We start from the raw sequence: 17,765 nt of genomic DNA on the forward strand, positions 1-17,765 counted from the left end.
GACAGGGGTTGCTCCTCTGTCCTGGTCCTATTAGATCTCTCAGTGGATTTTGATACCATCGACCATGGTATCATGCTGAGACGATTGGAGGGGTTGGGAGTGGGGGGCACCGTGTTGCGGTGGTTCTCCTCCTTCCTTTCCAACCGTATGCAGTTTGTGTTGGCAGGGGGGCAGAAGTCAATCTCGAGGCGCCTTTTATGTGGGGTGCCACAAGGGTCAGTCCTCTCGCCCCTTTTGTTCAACATTTATGTGAAGCCGCTGGGTGAGATCATCCGTGGTTTTGGGGTGAGGTTCCATCAGTACGCTGATGATACTCAGTTGTACATCTCCACCCCAGGCCACCCCAATGATGCCCTTGAAGTGATGTCCCAGTGCCTGGAGGCCATGTGGATCTGGATGGGGAGAAACAAGCTCAAGCTCAACCCTTCCAAGACCGAGTGGCTGTGGCTTCTGGTGTCCCGGTACAGTCAGCTGACTCCATCGCTGACTATTGGGGGCGAGATCCTGGCCCCCACAGAGAGGGCTCACAACTTGGGTGTTCTCCTGGATGCATGGCTGTCTTTGGAAGATCATATGACGGCCATGGCCAGGGCAGCTTTCTATCGGGTTCACCTGATGCACTAGTTTTGTCCCTTTCTGGACCCGGATGCCCTGCGCATGGTCACTCATGCCCTCGTCACTTCACGTCTGGACTACTGCAATGCTCTCTACATGGGGCTCCCCTTGAAGAGCACCCGGAGGCTCCAACTGGTCCAGAATGCGGCCGCATGGGTGGTTATGGGTGCCACTCGGTGCACCCACATAACACCCCTCCTGCACGAGCTGCACTGGCTCCCGGTGGTCTTCCGGGTGCGATTCAAGGTGTTGGTCACCACCTTTAAAGTGCTCCATGGCTTAGGACCGGGGTATATATGAAACCACCTTCTGCCATCAACAACCTCCCACCGGCCAATATGCTCCCACAGAGAGGGGCTCCTCAGGGTGCCGTTGGCCAAACAATGTTGACTGGCGACACCCAGATGGAGAGCCTTCTCTGTGGGGCACCAGCCCTCTGGAATGAGCTGCCCCTAGAGCTCCATCTTAGCCCTGACCTGCATACTTTTCGCCGCGCCCTTAAGACCCTCCTGTTCCAGCAAGCCAGACTCGCCTAATACGAATTTTATTATGGGTGTATGTGTGTTTTAATTTGCGGGCCAATTTTATATATTGATTTTAATTTGGTTTTAATTTTATAAATCTATGTGTTTTAATATGGCTGTACACTGGCCTGAGTCCTTCGGGAGAAGGGCGGTATAGAAATCTAATAACTTCAAACTTCAAACTTCATCACAGCTATAAACATCACCGCCCTCATATTTGCACAGTATAGGAAAAATGAGGAAACACTGAGAGAAGAAGATGTAATTAAAAAAAAAACAATTAGACTGCACAGAAATGGATAGACTGACATTAAAGATAAAAGAGAAGGAAGATACAGAATATTTTCAAATATGGGATTTGTTTTATTAAAGGTTGGATAATAAAAATAGAAATTAGGAGACGGGAAAACATTATTATGTAAGCAATTGACCAAGACAATACACTATTCACAAAGCACTTATGTATATTAATTGAACTATATATATAGTTCTGTATAAATAACTGTATAAATAAACTATATAAAAAAACCATCACAGCCCTCTGATAATTTAGTAAATTTAAAAAAAAAAAAATTAAAATATGGAGTTTCTCAATGTCTTACACCAAGTGGAAAAAAAAACAGAATAACAGAGTTGGAAGGGACCTTGGGGATCTTCTAGTCCAATCCCCTGCCTAGGCAGGAAACCCTACACCACTTCAGACATGGTATAGACCACAATCTGTCATTTTCCTGCTTTTAGTCAATTCTCTTGCAAAAATTGATATTTTGATAGATAATTGATATATAATTTTCTTTTATTGAAAAAGTTTTTCAAATACAAATCCCCCCCTTTTTTTTTCCCCTCCTCCCTAACCTCCCCTCCCCCTCCCCTCCCCCTGTGGCTTCTCCAAAATAAAACCCAAATTCATAACAGATTATATAATACTTTACCATCCCCTTGTTCCACCCCCCATACGCTGACCCTTTCTTTCTAATAATATTATTATATCCCCCTTATACTATACATTTCAAAATAATATTCAACTATAACTTTATATAATAACTCCTAATTTAGCATAATAATATTATTATAGTTTAGCAATTTCTACTCATAATCTACCCTTTTTCTCCTCCCCCATACATATATCTCTTAATTCAAATCTTTTATATATATTAATATAACATTTCAAAGCAACCTTCCACTATAAAACTATATAGATAATTGATATATAATTGATAGAAAAGAAGGTAAATAAAATTTCATTTCTGTCACAAGCAATTTGAAAATCAGTTCCAATTAGGTTTCCTATATGGAGATCTAATAGAAAGAAAATGCCAAGCAGGTCCTATTCTTAACATTAGACAGGGTTCAAGGTTACTGATTTCTTAATTGGCATTAGAAGACAAGAGACCAGTAGAGTTAAGTGCCACCAACCTAGAATGTCACCAAACTCCATAGCTTTGGCTGATGTTATCTCCAGTGGTCTCTGGAGACAAGATCCCATATTGAAGGACATAGATAATGTCCTTCAATATGGCATTTTGTCTCCAAAAGGAACTATCTTCCTCCAGCACCACTTTCTGAACATGTCCTGACAGGAAGGACCACAATCACTACAGAAGAGTGCCCTCAAGGGTGGATTTGTGATTTTTCACTAAGACACTTTTCTACAGCTGTCCCTTTACACGTGGAGCCCTGGAAGAAGTTCAGGGTCCCAAGAGGAGAAGTTTCTTCTCACTGTAATTTTCACAATTCTGGTCTTTGAGAGCTCTTCTGCTACTTCTTGCCTTTGATGTAAACATCAAACTGAGGAAAGATGAAAGGGATCTTGCATCAGAAAAGGATAAATACCTCAGGTCATATTCTGTGTGGCACAAGTTAAGGGACAGGCTGGGCGGTGCTTTTGAGTATCTCCTTCTCTCCTTTCTAGGTGAAGCTCAGTTTCTCTCTGTCTCAATCAGGACAGCCACTGGCATTTCCATCTTGTGAGGAAGGTTTGAATTCTAATTCTTCTTGTTCTTGCTTAGAAACAGGAAGGGCATCGATTCAGCCCATGAATCATGGACCTCCTGCTCCTGGTTCTGATGCTGCTGATCTTCCAGCCAAACTCAGAGAAGCTTGGAACGAAGTGCCCACTGAATTTGGAGTACCGGGATGAAAAAAGACCAAGGAGCTTTTACAGACCAGGAGATCATCTGGTTACTATGATCACCACCACAACAAAAATATCGCATAATGCAATATTGCCATTCAACAGGGCTCCTGCTATTCAGGGAAGCTTGTAAGTCATTCAATGTGATGCATTCCTTCCATTTGCCTTTCTAACGTTCTCCTTCTTTTCTTCTTATTTCCCATATTCCGAATATAACTAATTTCCCAAATCATTTTGATTTCCATTGTGTCTATTTTTTGTCATATTTTGGGGAAGAGATTCAAACTTTCCCAGTTCAATCCTGAGTAGTTCACATGAATATTGACTTTAGTTTAAAGTAATGGATTGCTCTGATTATTGATATTCAATACCTAATACTTATAGGAATAGAGAATGGTTTTATATGTATGTAGTATATATGTATGTATGTATTTGTATACACACACACACAAATACATACACGTGTGTGTGTGTATATGCAATTTATTTTCAGAGTTACTGATAAAACGGTCTCTTGCTATTATGATGGTTCTACTTTAATGATTGAATGACATCATTGGGCAGATAAAAACTAGTACTCTTCAAATAATGCTGTGTTTCTGATTCTTAACCATAATGGAAGAACCATTTGAATCCCATCTTCCCAAAATTCATTAAAAGCAAATTGTGATGGGTAATTGCATTTGATTTTGGGTCAATATTAGCTTAAGACTTGGAAGGCTTGTGGAGATAGAGAGGACTAAATTCGAAAATTATGTTGTTATTGCTGTTACTGATGATGATGATGATAACATTATAACATGAACACTTTTTAAAATTAGTAACCCTTCTGGTAAAGAAATATTTCTACAGTACATTTTTAACATTCAAGTGGCCAACCAAAAGTATCTGGGAAATCTCACACTTGGTTACAACATTCATGACAACTATTTGAACATACTTGGCACTTCCGATGCCTTGCTGGACATGCTCTCAACTGGAGAAGCCAATGTTCCCAACTACAGCTGTGGAAGGAAGGACAAAATTTTGGCTCTTGTTGATGGATCTGCTGATGACATCACGGTTGAGATGTCAAGATTAGGAGGCGCGTACAAAATCCCTCAGGTTTGTATGTGTGTTTTCTATCGGTAAAGATGCAAGAGTGATAGATACAACCATATCTTCTCCTTTAAAATTAAGCATTGCTTGTCACCATGGCCGTTTTAGGTGTCATGGTTAGGGATTGGGATCCATAGTGCAGAAGGGGTAACCTCTCGTGATATCATCTCCATTGCTTTGGGTCTACTTCTTGATGTTTGGGAAGGTTAGGAGAGGCTCTATGTACAATCAAAAGATCTTCCATACAGATGGATGTTGCAACAGAGATGGAAAACTCATGTTTTGTTTGTAAAAAAAAAGAATAGCTATATTTTCAATGATATTTCCAATGGTAACCACACTCCAGCTTCATGAAAAGAATCCGAATGGATTATCTTTTGAATTGTACAACTGACAAATTATACTAGCAGCTGTGGTCTTTCTGTTTCTGGTACAGCTGGAGAATGTCCTAGAAAGATTTCTACACAAAAAATCTGGGATATTCAGAGTCTGAGCGGGATCAGCATCTTGAACTTCAGATTAGATGAATGATCTATTGGAATTCTTATAGGAAAACAAAATACTTCCTTTGTGGCCAAAATTAAAAAAAAATACACATCATCTGGCTCTTTATTTGACCAAAATATTTCTGTTGACCTCTGCATAGGTGGGTCCGATTGTGATCAGTAATAGGAGTGATACCGAAATATGATTTGCATTCTTTTTTCTTATTCTTTTAACTGTATTTCCTTTTCATTGTTTTTTTTTAATTGTATCTTCATATGAATGATTAATCTAAAGTGAATTATTTGAATATGCTTATGACAACCAAATTGGATTTCTTTAAAGCTAATAGTTTGGAACTGATCTGATCCCAAAAATAACACAATATTCTTTGTTGCTCTTTTAGATGAATTTTGAATTATTTTCAGAGTCCCTGCACGATAAAAGTCATTTGCCATTTTACCACTCCCTGTTCCCCAAAAAAGGCTTCTTCTACCCAGAAATTGTCCAAGTGCTTCTGTATTTTGGATGGACCTTGATTGGCCTCTTTGCTTCAGACACAGAGAATGGAGAAAATTTCATGAGGACTTTTACTCCTATGCTTGTCAGGAGTGGAATTTGTGTTGTTATATCACAACAGATCTCAACAACTCGACCCAGAGCACCCCTTAGGGAAGCCCTCTCTAAGTGGAGACAAGTCAACGTCTATGTTCACTACATAGAATATCAAGCTATTTGGGACAGACTTCTCACTTTCCAATTAATATTCGATGGTTTGTCAGAACCCATTGAAGGGAAAGTGTGGATCACAACAGTCATCGGACTATTTCCGCTCAACATGAAGCTTCTCAAATATGTGAATACTATATGGACCCTAGGTTTTGTGAGGAAAAAAAGCCGGATGTCAGATGCCTTTGTAAACCATTACTTTGTGGAGTATCCACTTGAGGAGCAAATGTTTCATTGTTCCTTTTCAAAACACACCTTTTCTGTCAAAGGGCGGAGAAGATGCACTCAGAAGGCACCATTTGAGACCCAAAATAAAAGCAACTTGAAGAAGGCCAAAAATTTCCACCGTTTTTACAGTGCCATTAAGACTCTGGCTTATGCCTTGAAAGCTGCGTATTCCTCCAGATCCAAGAGAAGGAAGTGGGACACAGACAGTTTTGGGGCCTCAATACTGCAGCCATGGCAGGTATGAAGTCCCAACAAGGTTCCATCCAATTTATCATATTTTTCGGACTATAAGACACACTTTTTTGTCTCCCAAAAGGGGGTGAAAATGTCTATGAGTCTTATAGACTGAATATTGCCAAAGCCCTGCCCACCCACCCACCATTTTTTTTTGGCCTTTTTCAGGTGTTTTGGGGTCTGTTTTGGGGGCTTTTTTTCAGCCTGTTTTTGAGGCTTTTTTGGCCAATTTTTTTTGGAAAAAATGGCCTGGAAAAGGTCTCAAAAATGGGTTGAAAAAAGCCTCAAAAACAGGCTGAAAAAAGCTCAAAAAATGCCCCCCAAAGCCTCAAAAACATGCTGAAAAAAGCCTCAAAACGGGCTGAAAAAAGCCTCAAAAACAGGCTGAAAAAGCCTAGAAAATGGGCCAAAAAAAGCCTTGGCAATGGGCCAAAAAAAAGGCTGGAAAAGGCCCGAAAATGGGGCCCACAGAGGCCAGAAATCTTTTTGATTGATTTCCTCTTCTAAATTTAGGTGTGTCTTATAGTCAGGTGCATCTTAGAGTCTGAAAAATACAGTTGTTCCTTTTGAGAAGGAATCCAAAGGAGAAGGAGGGGAACCATCTCAACCTTCTTGTACTACAAGAGGCCAATAGATTTGGTCAATCTAATTACTCAGGGCATAATATTCCAAAGAGTGGGAACTATGACAGATATAGTTTAATATGAAACTAATGTAGGCAATGCGGGTCCAGCTAGATGATCACTGAAAGGGCCTCCTTATTCATAGTATTGTAAGAAAGGAAATGTGCTTGTTTAAGAAAAGCCAATTATCCAGTTGAGACAGTACAAAGGCAAAACAAAGTTCCTTTGAAGTAGAAACATTCTACAAGAGGGGCCCCTCAGTTGTCAGAGATAGAGACATTTGGTGATATACAGTTTGAAGGTTAAAAGAGATCAAGGATGACCACATGAAATATCAACAAGAGATAATTTGAATCTATGCTTCAGTGATTTACAAGAAGAATTATGACTGTTTGGCAAAGATAATGTAAAACTTAGTAATTAGGAAATGTAAATTAAATATAACAAATGTATATGACCACATAAACTGCTGTGTTAGCAGAATCCTTTGTTTGAAACTGTATAAAACTGGAGTCTCATGATCATAACTTTGTTCAGATCTTGAGGTATCAATACCTATCTGATCCTTATTGCAATAATAAACTGACTCTGTCTGCCCCGAAGGGATGTCTCTTAATTCCTTCCTTCCATAACACCAGGGGTTCCCAACACTCAGGCTGGCATGCATGCACATACATACTTATTCAAATTCACTTATTCAAATGGTGGTGTTGTGTGAACACGCATCCACCACTCACATGGCCCAGTTCCAATCCCCCCTCCCAAACTGGGCCACCAAACCACAAAGATTGCGGACCACTTAGATTACATGAATGAAATTTAATGGTGAAAAAAGTAAAGTTCTACATTTAGGCAAGAAAAAACAAATGCACAGGGATAGAGTAGGGTCATTTAAATTTGACTAGCAGTGTGCTGCAGCTGCCAAAAAAGCCAACACAGTTCTAGCTACATAAACAGAGGGATAGAATTAAGATCACGTGAAGTGTTAAGACCATTTTATAATGCCTTGGTAAGGCCACACTTGGAATATTGCATCCACTTTTGGTCACCACAATGTAAAAAAGATGTTGAGACTCTAGAAAGAGTGCAGAGAAGAGCAACAAAGAGGATTAGGGGACTGGAGGCTGAAACAAATGAAGAACGGTTGCAGGAACTGAGTATATCTAGTTTGATGAAAAGGAGTAGGGGAGACAAGATAGTAGTGTTCCAAGATCTCAGGGGTTGCCACAAAGAAGAGGGAGTCAAACTATTCTCCAAAGCACCTGAGGGTAGAACAAGAAGCAATGGGTGGAAACTAATCAAGGAGAGAAACAATTTAGAATTAAGGAGAAATTTCCTGACAGTTAGAACAATTAATCAGTTGAACAACTTGCCTCCAGAAGTTGTGAATGCTCCAACACTGAAGGTTTTTTTAAAAACAAGTTTTATTGGTTTTTTTCTTCTCTCCCACATTCACCCACATCTTTTTTTTAACAGTGTTGACCATTTCTTATCTTATACAATTAATCAAATTCAAATACATTTTACTTGATTACAATTTTTGCCAAAATTGTTTCCCATTTTCTTTTCTTTTTTAAACATATCTCAATATTTCTATACTTGCATACATAAACACATACATAAAATTTGTCCCTAGATTCTAACTTTACTATTTATTCATATTTATTCTCTTTTATTCTTAAACAGTTCATTCTTTATCTTAATATATTTATATTTGTTTCTTCAGAGTTGCCTTTCTTCCACTTCATCTTTTTTATTACACAGCAATCTTTCTCCTCAAACGTACCCTCTCCCTTTTCTCTATCTCTTCCTACTTTCTTTCCTCACCTTCTTCTTCTCTTCTCTACTTCCCCTTCCCTTCTCTTTCTCCTCCTCTCTTCCTCCCTGTCTTATGTTTTCTCCTACTCTAATTCCCTTTCCCTTCCTTCCTCCCTACTCTTCCATCCCTCTCTCTCCTTCCTCCTCCCTTCCAAAAGTCTTCTCCTCCTTTATCTCTCTCTATTGCTGTATTCATTTTCAATTTAATATTTTCCACTGTGGAGTCCAGGCAGTCCCGATCCCTTCTCCTTTTAATTATTAACAGTATATTTCATCTTATTCCCTTTTTTCCTTCAAATCTTTACTCAAATAATCTTCTAATCCTTTATCTTTTTTACTTTTACCAATGTATTTTTTCTGCTTTACTTCTTTTTTAAAAAATTTTTATTGTATTTTTATTGTTAAAGAATAACAGAAAAAAAAAACCAATACAAAAATCAATAGTAAAGAAAGAAAAATTTTTCCCCCCAGCGTGCTATACAAATGGAAAGGAAGTTTTAGGAAATTAAAGTCTTCAATTCTTCCAAAAATCTCTTTGATAAGGTACTGGCACCGATTCATCTAATCTCCCAAGTGCAAAGTCCACAAATGGTTGCCAAGTGTTCCAAAAAACATTCTCTTTGTATATACCACTTCTAATTTTAATATCACAAGTCAATTTATCATTTAATGCAAATTTACATGTTTCATTATACCATTCTTCTAATTTTAAGTCAACATTTAATTTCCAATATCTGGCAATTATAATTCTCCCCATTATAACCAAAATCCTCACCAATTCTCTTTCTCCAGTTGTTAATGTTGTTTCATTCAATATTAATAATAATATGGTTTCCGATTTCAATTTGACCCTCTTCTTAATCATTTCAAATATTTCATTTTCTATCCTAGACAAAAAAGTTCAACCCCATTACATTTACACCACATATGAGCATGTATTCCAAGTTCCACTTTACATCTCCAACACATTTTATCCACTTTATTATCCATTTGAAAAAGTCTTATTGGGGTCAGATACCACTTCCAAATAACTTTATAATTATGTTCTTTAATCCTTATTGATAATGTCCTCATTATTCTGCTAACCCAGTTCATATTCCAATTTTGATCAGAAATTTCAATACCCAATTCTTTTACCCAATTCTCTTTCAAACAATTTTCTAATCCTTTATCTTTTTTACTTTTACCAATGTATTTTTTCTGCTTTACTTCTTGCAAGTATAACATTTAAATCATTTTTTATCATTTCAATTTCATTCAATTTTACATTCAATTTCAATTATTGAATATATTTCTCAAAATATCTTAACAATATATTTCCACTTATTCAGATATATATTTATAAAGCGCATCTTAATCATTTCTCATTTTACCCAATGCAATTAGTTCTTAAAATATTCTTAATTTGCCTTCTTTTCTCTTTTTAATTATGTTTCAGATATATAGTTTGAAATATTCCAATTATTACATTTCACCCAGCAACTTTATTCGTATTATTAAAACCTATCATTCTATAGACCTCCAATATTATTAAGCATATGACATTTATTACAGTTTCTCTAGTTTTCAATAGAGCATATTTAAACTTAAAATATAGAGTATAAGTCTTATTCCCTTTATTTCATACGACTCTATACTCCCCTTATTTTGAAATCACTTATTTAATATACTCTTTTATCTTTTTTTCCTGACATTAAACTCATCTATTAAATTTTACAGTTCTGAATATATTTTCATTTCTTTCTGTCTTTCTGTCTTTCTCCTTTTCTGCCCTATATTTCCCCTTGTTTCTACTTTTTCTTTCCTTTTTCTTTCTATACTACCTAACTTCTAGTCATGTCACCTATCTAAAAAAAGAAAAGAAAAGAGAAAAAAGAGAGAGAAAAGGAAAATCAAAACAAAACAACAAAAAATTATTATGATTCTTATGATTCTTGACAAATGTATCTTTTCTTTTATATACACCAAGAGCGTATGCACCAAGACAAATTCCTTGTGTGTCCAATCACACTTGGCCAATAAAGAATTCTATTCTATTCTATTCTATTCTATTCTATTCTATTCTATTCTATTCTATTCTATTCTATTCTATTCTATTGTAAAAGAGAGCTCATCTATCCATCGTCTCTTGCCCGCTTCAATACTTTTAATTTGCCTTATTTCTGACCTGCTTTGGAATGTTCCCTAAATGACAAATTTTGTCAATTATATTTTCTTTCAATACATATATCATCAATATATAATTGATAAATTTTGTTGAACTTTTCTTTTTCACCTTTAAAGATTGTTGTAAAATGTGTTCTCCCAACTAAGAATATTTGCAAGTTAGATCCTTGTACAAGAAACGTTCAATTGAGAACAGACAAAAAGGAATAAGTTGCCAAGTTTAAAATGTTTTAAAATTCCTGGATTCCCATTCTAGTTCCATCCCTTTCTGGAGAAGAATGAGTACATCAATTTTTCTGAATACGAACTGTACTGGGACCAAAATGGAGATTTAGCAGCTGATCTGGAGATCACGAGCTGGGTGTTTTTCACTAAGGAGGGTTCCTTCCTGGAGAAACTGTTGTCTTTTGAAAAAAAGAGACTCATCATTGTCGAACGTTATCTGTCACGGCTAAAGTCAGTCGACAGGGTGAGACAAATATTGATGTCCCTTCTCTATTTTGCAAAGGGTTCCAATCCATTTCAATTGAGATAAGCCTATACACCATGGTTTAGTGTTGAAATGGAGAAGCTGCATGAAAATGGTAAGAGAGGCCTTCAAGTGGTCAATGATAGCCTCAGCTTTGCTTCTTCCTTGTCCTCAATTTGCAAAGAAGGCAACATATTTGTTGACCAGGACCTGAGTTCAGGTTTGGACTGAATTCAATGAAATTGAATCAGCACTGGATGAGTGTCCCGTTGCCCAATGACAAATTAACTTTGGAATTGGGATTCACCTTGTCCTGGTTGGGTCCAATGTCCCATAAAAGCACAGGGCAAGAAGTTGTTAAGAAACCCAGACCTGGCCAGAGTTATATAGACCAATCTTCCACCCCACTGGGATAGTGCAAAAGGCCAATGAAGGAAATCCAAGAATTTCTGTTCACATAGAATCATGGTTGGATGAGAGATAATGCCCTGACCCAAAAAACTGAAGCATTGAAACATGGCTTTGATTCAGAAGAAAGCCCTTCCTGATATTTGAAATAATAACAGATAATTTGAAAGGAAATACTGCCTAGATTCTGGCTAGGCAGTATTGTAAGAGGCCACCCCATCTGAAAACCTCTTGAATGCAAATTATTTGTCTTGATTATTACCTGCCTCAAGTATTCTGAAATAAAAGGAGGCTCTAAATGTATGTAATAATGAAAATGGGTTTGTTCTTCTATGCTAGGTGTTATTACATATTTGTAGTTCTAGAAATATCTCTTTCTGACCCAGGGTTTATACACATGTCCCACATGTTGCAGCAAAAGATGGCCGAGTTACTTTTTTGAGGGATTAGTTTTCATGATCTCACCTCTATCTCATATCATTATAGTCAGAGGTGGATTTCAGTAGATTCTGACCAGTTCTGGAGAACCGGTAGTGGAAATTTTGAGTAATTTGGAGAACCGGTAGTAAAAATTCTGACTGGCCCTGCCCCCATCTATTCTCTATCTCCCAAGTCCCAGATGATCGGGAGAAATGGGGATTTTGCAGTAACCTTCCCCTGGATTGGGGTGGGAATGGAGATTTTACAGTATCCTTCCCCTGGAGTAGGGTGGGAATGAAGATTTTACAGTATCCTTCCCCTGCCACGCCCACCAAGCCATGCCCACCAAGCCATGCCATTCCATAACAACCAAGCCACACCCACAGAACTAGGCTGTGGCCAGGGGGGCTTTTTATCAGGTTCACCTGATTCACCAGTTGCATCCCTTTCTGGATTGGGATTCCTTGCGCACGGTCACTCATGCCCTCGTCACTTCCCATCTGGACTACTGTAATGCTCTCTACATGGGGTTCCCCTTGAAGAGCACCCGGAGGCTCCAACTGGTCCAGAATGTGGCCGCGTGGGTGATTATGGGAGCGACATGGCGCTCCCATGTAACACCTCTCCTGCGCGAGCTGCACTGGCTCCCGGTGGTCTTCCGGGTGTGATTCAAGGTGTTGGTTACCATCTTTAAAGCGCTCCATGGCTTAGGACCTGGGTACTTATGAGATCGCCTTCTGCTACCGATAGCCTCCAACCGGCCAGTACGCTCCCACAGAGAGGGACTCCTCTGGGTACTGTCGGTCAAACAATATCGACTGGCGACCCCCAGGAGGAGAGCCTTCTCTGTGGGGGCATTCACCCTCTGGAATGAACTGCCCCTGGAGATACAGATGATCCCTGACCTACGCACCTTTCGCCGTGCCTCAAGACGTTATTGTTCCAACAAGCTGGGCTGGCCTAAACATGAATTTTAATGGGTTGCTTTTGTTTTTAATGATGTCGGGGCCAAATTATTTAATATGTTTTTAAATTGCTTTTAAATTTTATATGTGTTTGTTTTATTTTTGGCTGTGTACCGCCCTGAGTCCTTCAGGAGATGGGCGGTATAAAAAATAGATTAAATAAATAAAAATAAATAGTAAAAAAATTTGAAACCCACCATGATTATAGTTCTAGAAACTGTACACTCCCTTTCAGTCTTATTTCAAGAGCATGTCGGCATGTCAGGATGGTTAATACTAATATATTATCTTTTGAATTTTTTGTTTTTCTGCTTAGTCTCCCCCTCGGTCCAAATGTGTGGAGAAATGCCACCCTGGATTTGTCAAGAGGGCTCGAGAAGGAGAGCCAGTTTGCTGCTATGACTGTGTTCCTTGTCCGGAGGGGACCATGTCCACTCAGGAAGGTGGGTGACACCAAAGAAAAGGGCAGTAAAAAGACAGTTTGAAGCTCAGCTGCTTCCTTGTTAATTTTCAAACTGTACAATTTATGATCTATAGCAGGGATGTCAAACTGGTGGCCCACGGGCTGGGTGCGTCATGCCAAGGTCACACCCTCCACAGCTCCACGAAGGGGAAAAATGTTACAATACGTCACATGATGGCAACGTGATGCCATGAGTTTGACACCTGTGATCAATAGGGAGGAATGGTAAAATAATAATAATAATAATAATAATAATAATAATAATAATAATAATAATAATAACTTAAAGGAGAAGCAGGATGGAGATATATTGAGTCAAGTGGGATGTATAGAATAAAATAGAATATAATTTTTTATTGGCCAAGTGTGATTGGACACACAAGGAATTTGTCTTGGTGCATACGCTCTCAGTGTACATAAATGAAAAGATACGTTCATCAAGAATCATAAGGTACAACACTTAATGATAGTCATAGGGTACAAATAAGCAATCAGGAAACAATATCAATATAAATCGTAAGGATACAAACAACAAAATTACAGTCATACAGTCATAAGTGGAAGGAGATGGGTGGTGGGAACGATGAGAAGATTAATAGTAATGCAGACTTAATAAATAGTTTGACAGTGTTGAGGGAATTATTTGTTTAGCAGAGTGATGGTGTTCGGGGAAAAACTGTCCTTATGTCTAGTTGTTCTGGTGTGCAATACTCTATATTGTCGTTTTGAGGGTAGGAGTTGAAACAGTTTATGTCCAGGATGTGAGGGGTCTGTAAATATTTTCACAGCCCTCTTTTTGACTCGTGCAGTAGACAGGTCCTCCATGGAAGGAAGGTTGGTTGAGGAAGCTTTATTGCAGCCAGAGAAAATCTCTCTTCTGCTTTTTATTTTGAATGTGATCTTCCACTTTTATATCTCTCGCAACATCTGAGTTCTTCGAAACTTGAAAAAGTGTTTTAGGTCCACCTCCAGGAAGGATTATTGCAACACATTGTACATGGGCCTTTCCTTTCATTGAGGAGGTGTCGCTGGTCCACAGGAGTAATGTGTACAGTTTATGGAGCACCTGATTACACACAAAGTACCACTCCTACAGTAGCCATTCCAAATTATTTGTAGGACTAGCTCTGTCTTGCAGCCAACTAGATTTTTCAAGAGAAGCAACCTCTGGATCCAGATATTAATACGTTCCATCTGAAACAACTCGGGATGTTTGCCTGGATTGATTCATTTTTTATCACTAATAATGGAGTTACCTATGAAGCTACATTATTAGATGTAAAGAAAACAATAACAAATCAGTTAATCTTTCTAGGCAAATATCTCTAATAATCGTGCTTCCTATAAATAAGCGGCATGATGGCTTAATGGTGAAGATGCTTGCCTCCCACTCAGAAGGCTGAGGGTTCAATCCTAGGTAGGGGCAGATATTTCTCTCTCTGAGGGAGCAAAGAAAATATATCTGATGTGAACTCCACATGGTGTCAGGAAGGGCATCCAGCCAGTAAATGCTCAGGTCCATCCAGTCACCCTGACTTTACCCTGAATTAAGGGAATACATGGCTGTGAAAAGGGAGGGTTTTTTTAAATGTAGCTTTCTATTACAGAGGAAATTATTCATTTCCTAGAATAATTTGATAGACCTTAGCAATGTGTGTGTACATACACACATACATGGATGTGCACACACACACACAGTTATATATTTCTTAATATTTTTTATGTCTTGGTTCTACCGCTAACAAATGCTTTTGTGAAAATGCTCATAGTGCTACCTATTAATCTAGAAAGATTAAAAGATTCACTGCTTACCTCTAATAATGTAGGTTTAATATGAAGGTTCTGCACATTACATTAGAACTCACTGTGAACCCAGGATGCCTCCCAATTTCATGGATTAATAGAAATATAGCTTCTTCTTTATTTTAGAAAACAGTATTCTTATTCTTATCTTCTTTCTCTGGCAATGTTAAGAAATGCATCTGGAGAAACTTCCAGTTATCAGTTGTTGTCCCAAGAAGGTATTTCTTGAAATGTAAATGGACAGAATATTAAAGAAATACTGCTTGTTTTTTTTTTTTTCTCAGATACAGAAAAATGCACCAAGTGTCCGGATAATAAATATCCAAATAAGGACCGAGTCCAATGTATCCCCAAAGTTCAATCCTTCCTGTTTTATGAAGAACATTTGGGCATCATCCTGGCCTCTTTTGCACTACTCTTGTTCCTAACCACAAGCCTACTCTTAATCATATTCATTAAATACAGAGAAACTCCCATGGTCAAAGCCAACAACCAAGACCTCTCCTACATCCTCTTGGTCTCCCTCCTGCTTTGCTTCTTGTCTCCTTTTCTCTTCATTGGTCAACCAAGGAAAGCCACCTGCCTTCTCCGACAAACAGTTTTCAGCATCATCTTCTCAGTTGCCATTTCTTCTCTCTTGGCCAAAACCATCACAGTGGTGCTGGTTTTCCTGGCCACAAAACCAGGAAACCAAGTGAAGAGATGGTTGGGGAAGAGCTTGGCCAACTCCATCATCCTTTCTTCTTCTGCTGTCCAAATTATCATCTGCTCCATCTGGCTGGGAATTTCTCCCCCATTTCCTGACTCTGATCTCCACTCTCAGCCTGGAGAGATCATCCTGCAATGTAATGAGGGTTCTGATGTCATGTTCTACATCACCCTCAGCTACCTGGGCTTCCTGGCTGCCATCTGCTTCACAGCAGCATTCCTGGCCAGGAATCTCCCTGGGGCCTTCAATGAAGCCAAGCTGATCACCTTCAGCATGCTGGTCTTCTGCAGTGTCTGGGTGACTTTTGTGCCCACCTACCTGAGCACCAAGGGGAAATACATGGTGGCTGTGCAGGTTTTCTCAATCCTGACCTCCAATGCTGGTCTGCTGGGCTGCATCTTTATCCCCAAGTGCTACATTATCATTCTGAGGCCAGAGCTGAATACAAAGGAGCACCTTAAAGCCAGAAAAAAATGTGGAAATGTGAGATAGAGGAATTTCCAATAGGCCAAATCTAGAAAATGCTCCATAATTTTCTCCATGCATGAGTAGGCCAATGATTTTGCTTGAACGAAAAATTAAAGTGTGGCTGGATAATGGTATCCTCCATCCTTTTAGGGTAGAATTGCAAGATGGTCACTGAGCTCTTTTGAGCAGTTGAGTTATCATACCTGTCCTGTGTCCGTAACTTACTTGAGTCCTGAAATGTCCCTGAAGATATTTTAAACATAACACTTGTGCAATGGGAATCTTGCTGATATGCCATAAATAATTGTGATGGGGCATGTAAAAATGCCATTATTTTAGTTGTGTTGATAGTTTATCTGCAATTCTTTGTTATATGGGACTCAAGATCTTAGTGTCATCCATGTAAGGAGAGCAGGGAAACACCGCCAACCAAAAATAGATGAGGATAATCTGGATTATGCAACTGGTTAACTAAATTATGATGTGGAAGTTAAACAAGAGAGGAGCTAAAGTACAGCCTGGTAAAATTTCCAGAAAAGAATTCCTACAGAATGGGATGGTTGACACTCTCATGGATGTGATGTAAACAAGACCGGTGAGATTGGACATAAACACCCAGTGAGAAGCAAAAAGACATTAAGGTCATTTCAGTCACCAATAAAGGTACATTGCCCTTTCTCTAATAAAAGAAATCAGTTTGTCCATCTCAGCAAATTCTCTCCATTTCACCAACCATTCCTCCATAATGGGTAGTGCTGAATTTTTCCAACATAAATTAAAATACCGTATTTTTCAGAGTATAAAACACACCTTTTTCCCAAAAAAAGAGGGTGAAAATCTGGGTGTGTTTTATACTCTGAATTTAGCCCTGCTCAGCTTCTCAAAAGGGCCTGGTGGCTCAGCAGACTAAAAGCATTGTGATTAACACCAGCTCTCTGCAATTACTGTAAATTCGAATCTCACCAGGCTCAAGGTTGACTCAGCCTTCCATCCTTTCTAAGGTAGGTAAATTGAGGACCCAGTTTGTGGGGGCAATATGCTGACTTTGTATAAAATATACAAAAGTATGAAGGCTATTGCTTAATGCATTGTAAGCCACCCTGAGTCTCCGGAGAAGGGCGGCATATAAATCAAATTAAAAAAAAAAATGTAGGTTTCAAAGGCTGAAAAAAGCATCAGAAACGAAGCTTCAGAAAAGAAGCTCCCAAACAGAGCTTCAGAGGCTTTTTTCTGAAGCTCTGTTTTGGAGGCTTTCAGAGGCAGGAAAAAGTTTTTTTCTGAAACAGAGTTTCAGAAGTTTCAGAGGCAGAAAAAAAAGCAAAAAAAAAAAAAAAAGCAAGGCACAGAGCTCACAACCAAGGAATCTATTGCTTAAATTCACCTCTGGAAACAACTGATTGGGGGTATT

At 38.7% G+C, this 17,765-nt stretch overlaps 1 protein-coding gene across 1 annotated transcript; it reads left to right on the forward strand.

Moving 5' to 3' along the window:
- The first annotated feature begins 3,325 nt into the window (after positions 1–3,325).
- Positions 3,326–16,381, forward strand: LOC139309275 (vomeronasal type-2 receptor 26-like). Its single transcript, XM_070933330.1, has 6 exons — positions 3,326–3,402; positions 4,095–4,377; positions 5,261–6,049; positions 10,909–11,121; positions 13,231–13,357; positions 15,465–16,381. The coding sequence occupies exons 1-6, from the start codon at positions 3,326–3,328 to the stop codon at positions 16,379–16,381; spliced, it is 2,406 nt and encodes an 801-aa protein (XP_070789431.1).
- The last annotated feature ends 1,384 nt before the right edge of the window (positions 16,382–17,765 follow it).

Source organism: Pituophis catenifer, unplaced genomic scaffold, assembly GCF_029215685.1.
Source record: "Pituophis catenifer annectens isolate HBS135680 unplaced genomic scaffold, rPitCat1.0.hap2 SCAF_2, whole genome shotgun sequence".
In the NCBI taxonomy this organism is placed as follows: domain Eukaryota; kingdom Metazoa; phylum Chordata; class Lepidosauria; order Squamata; family Colubridae; genus Pituophis; species Pituophis catenifer.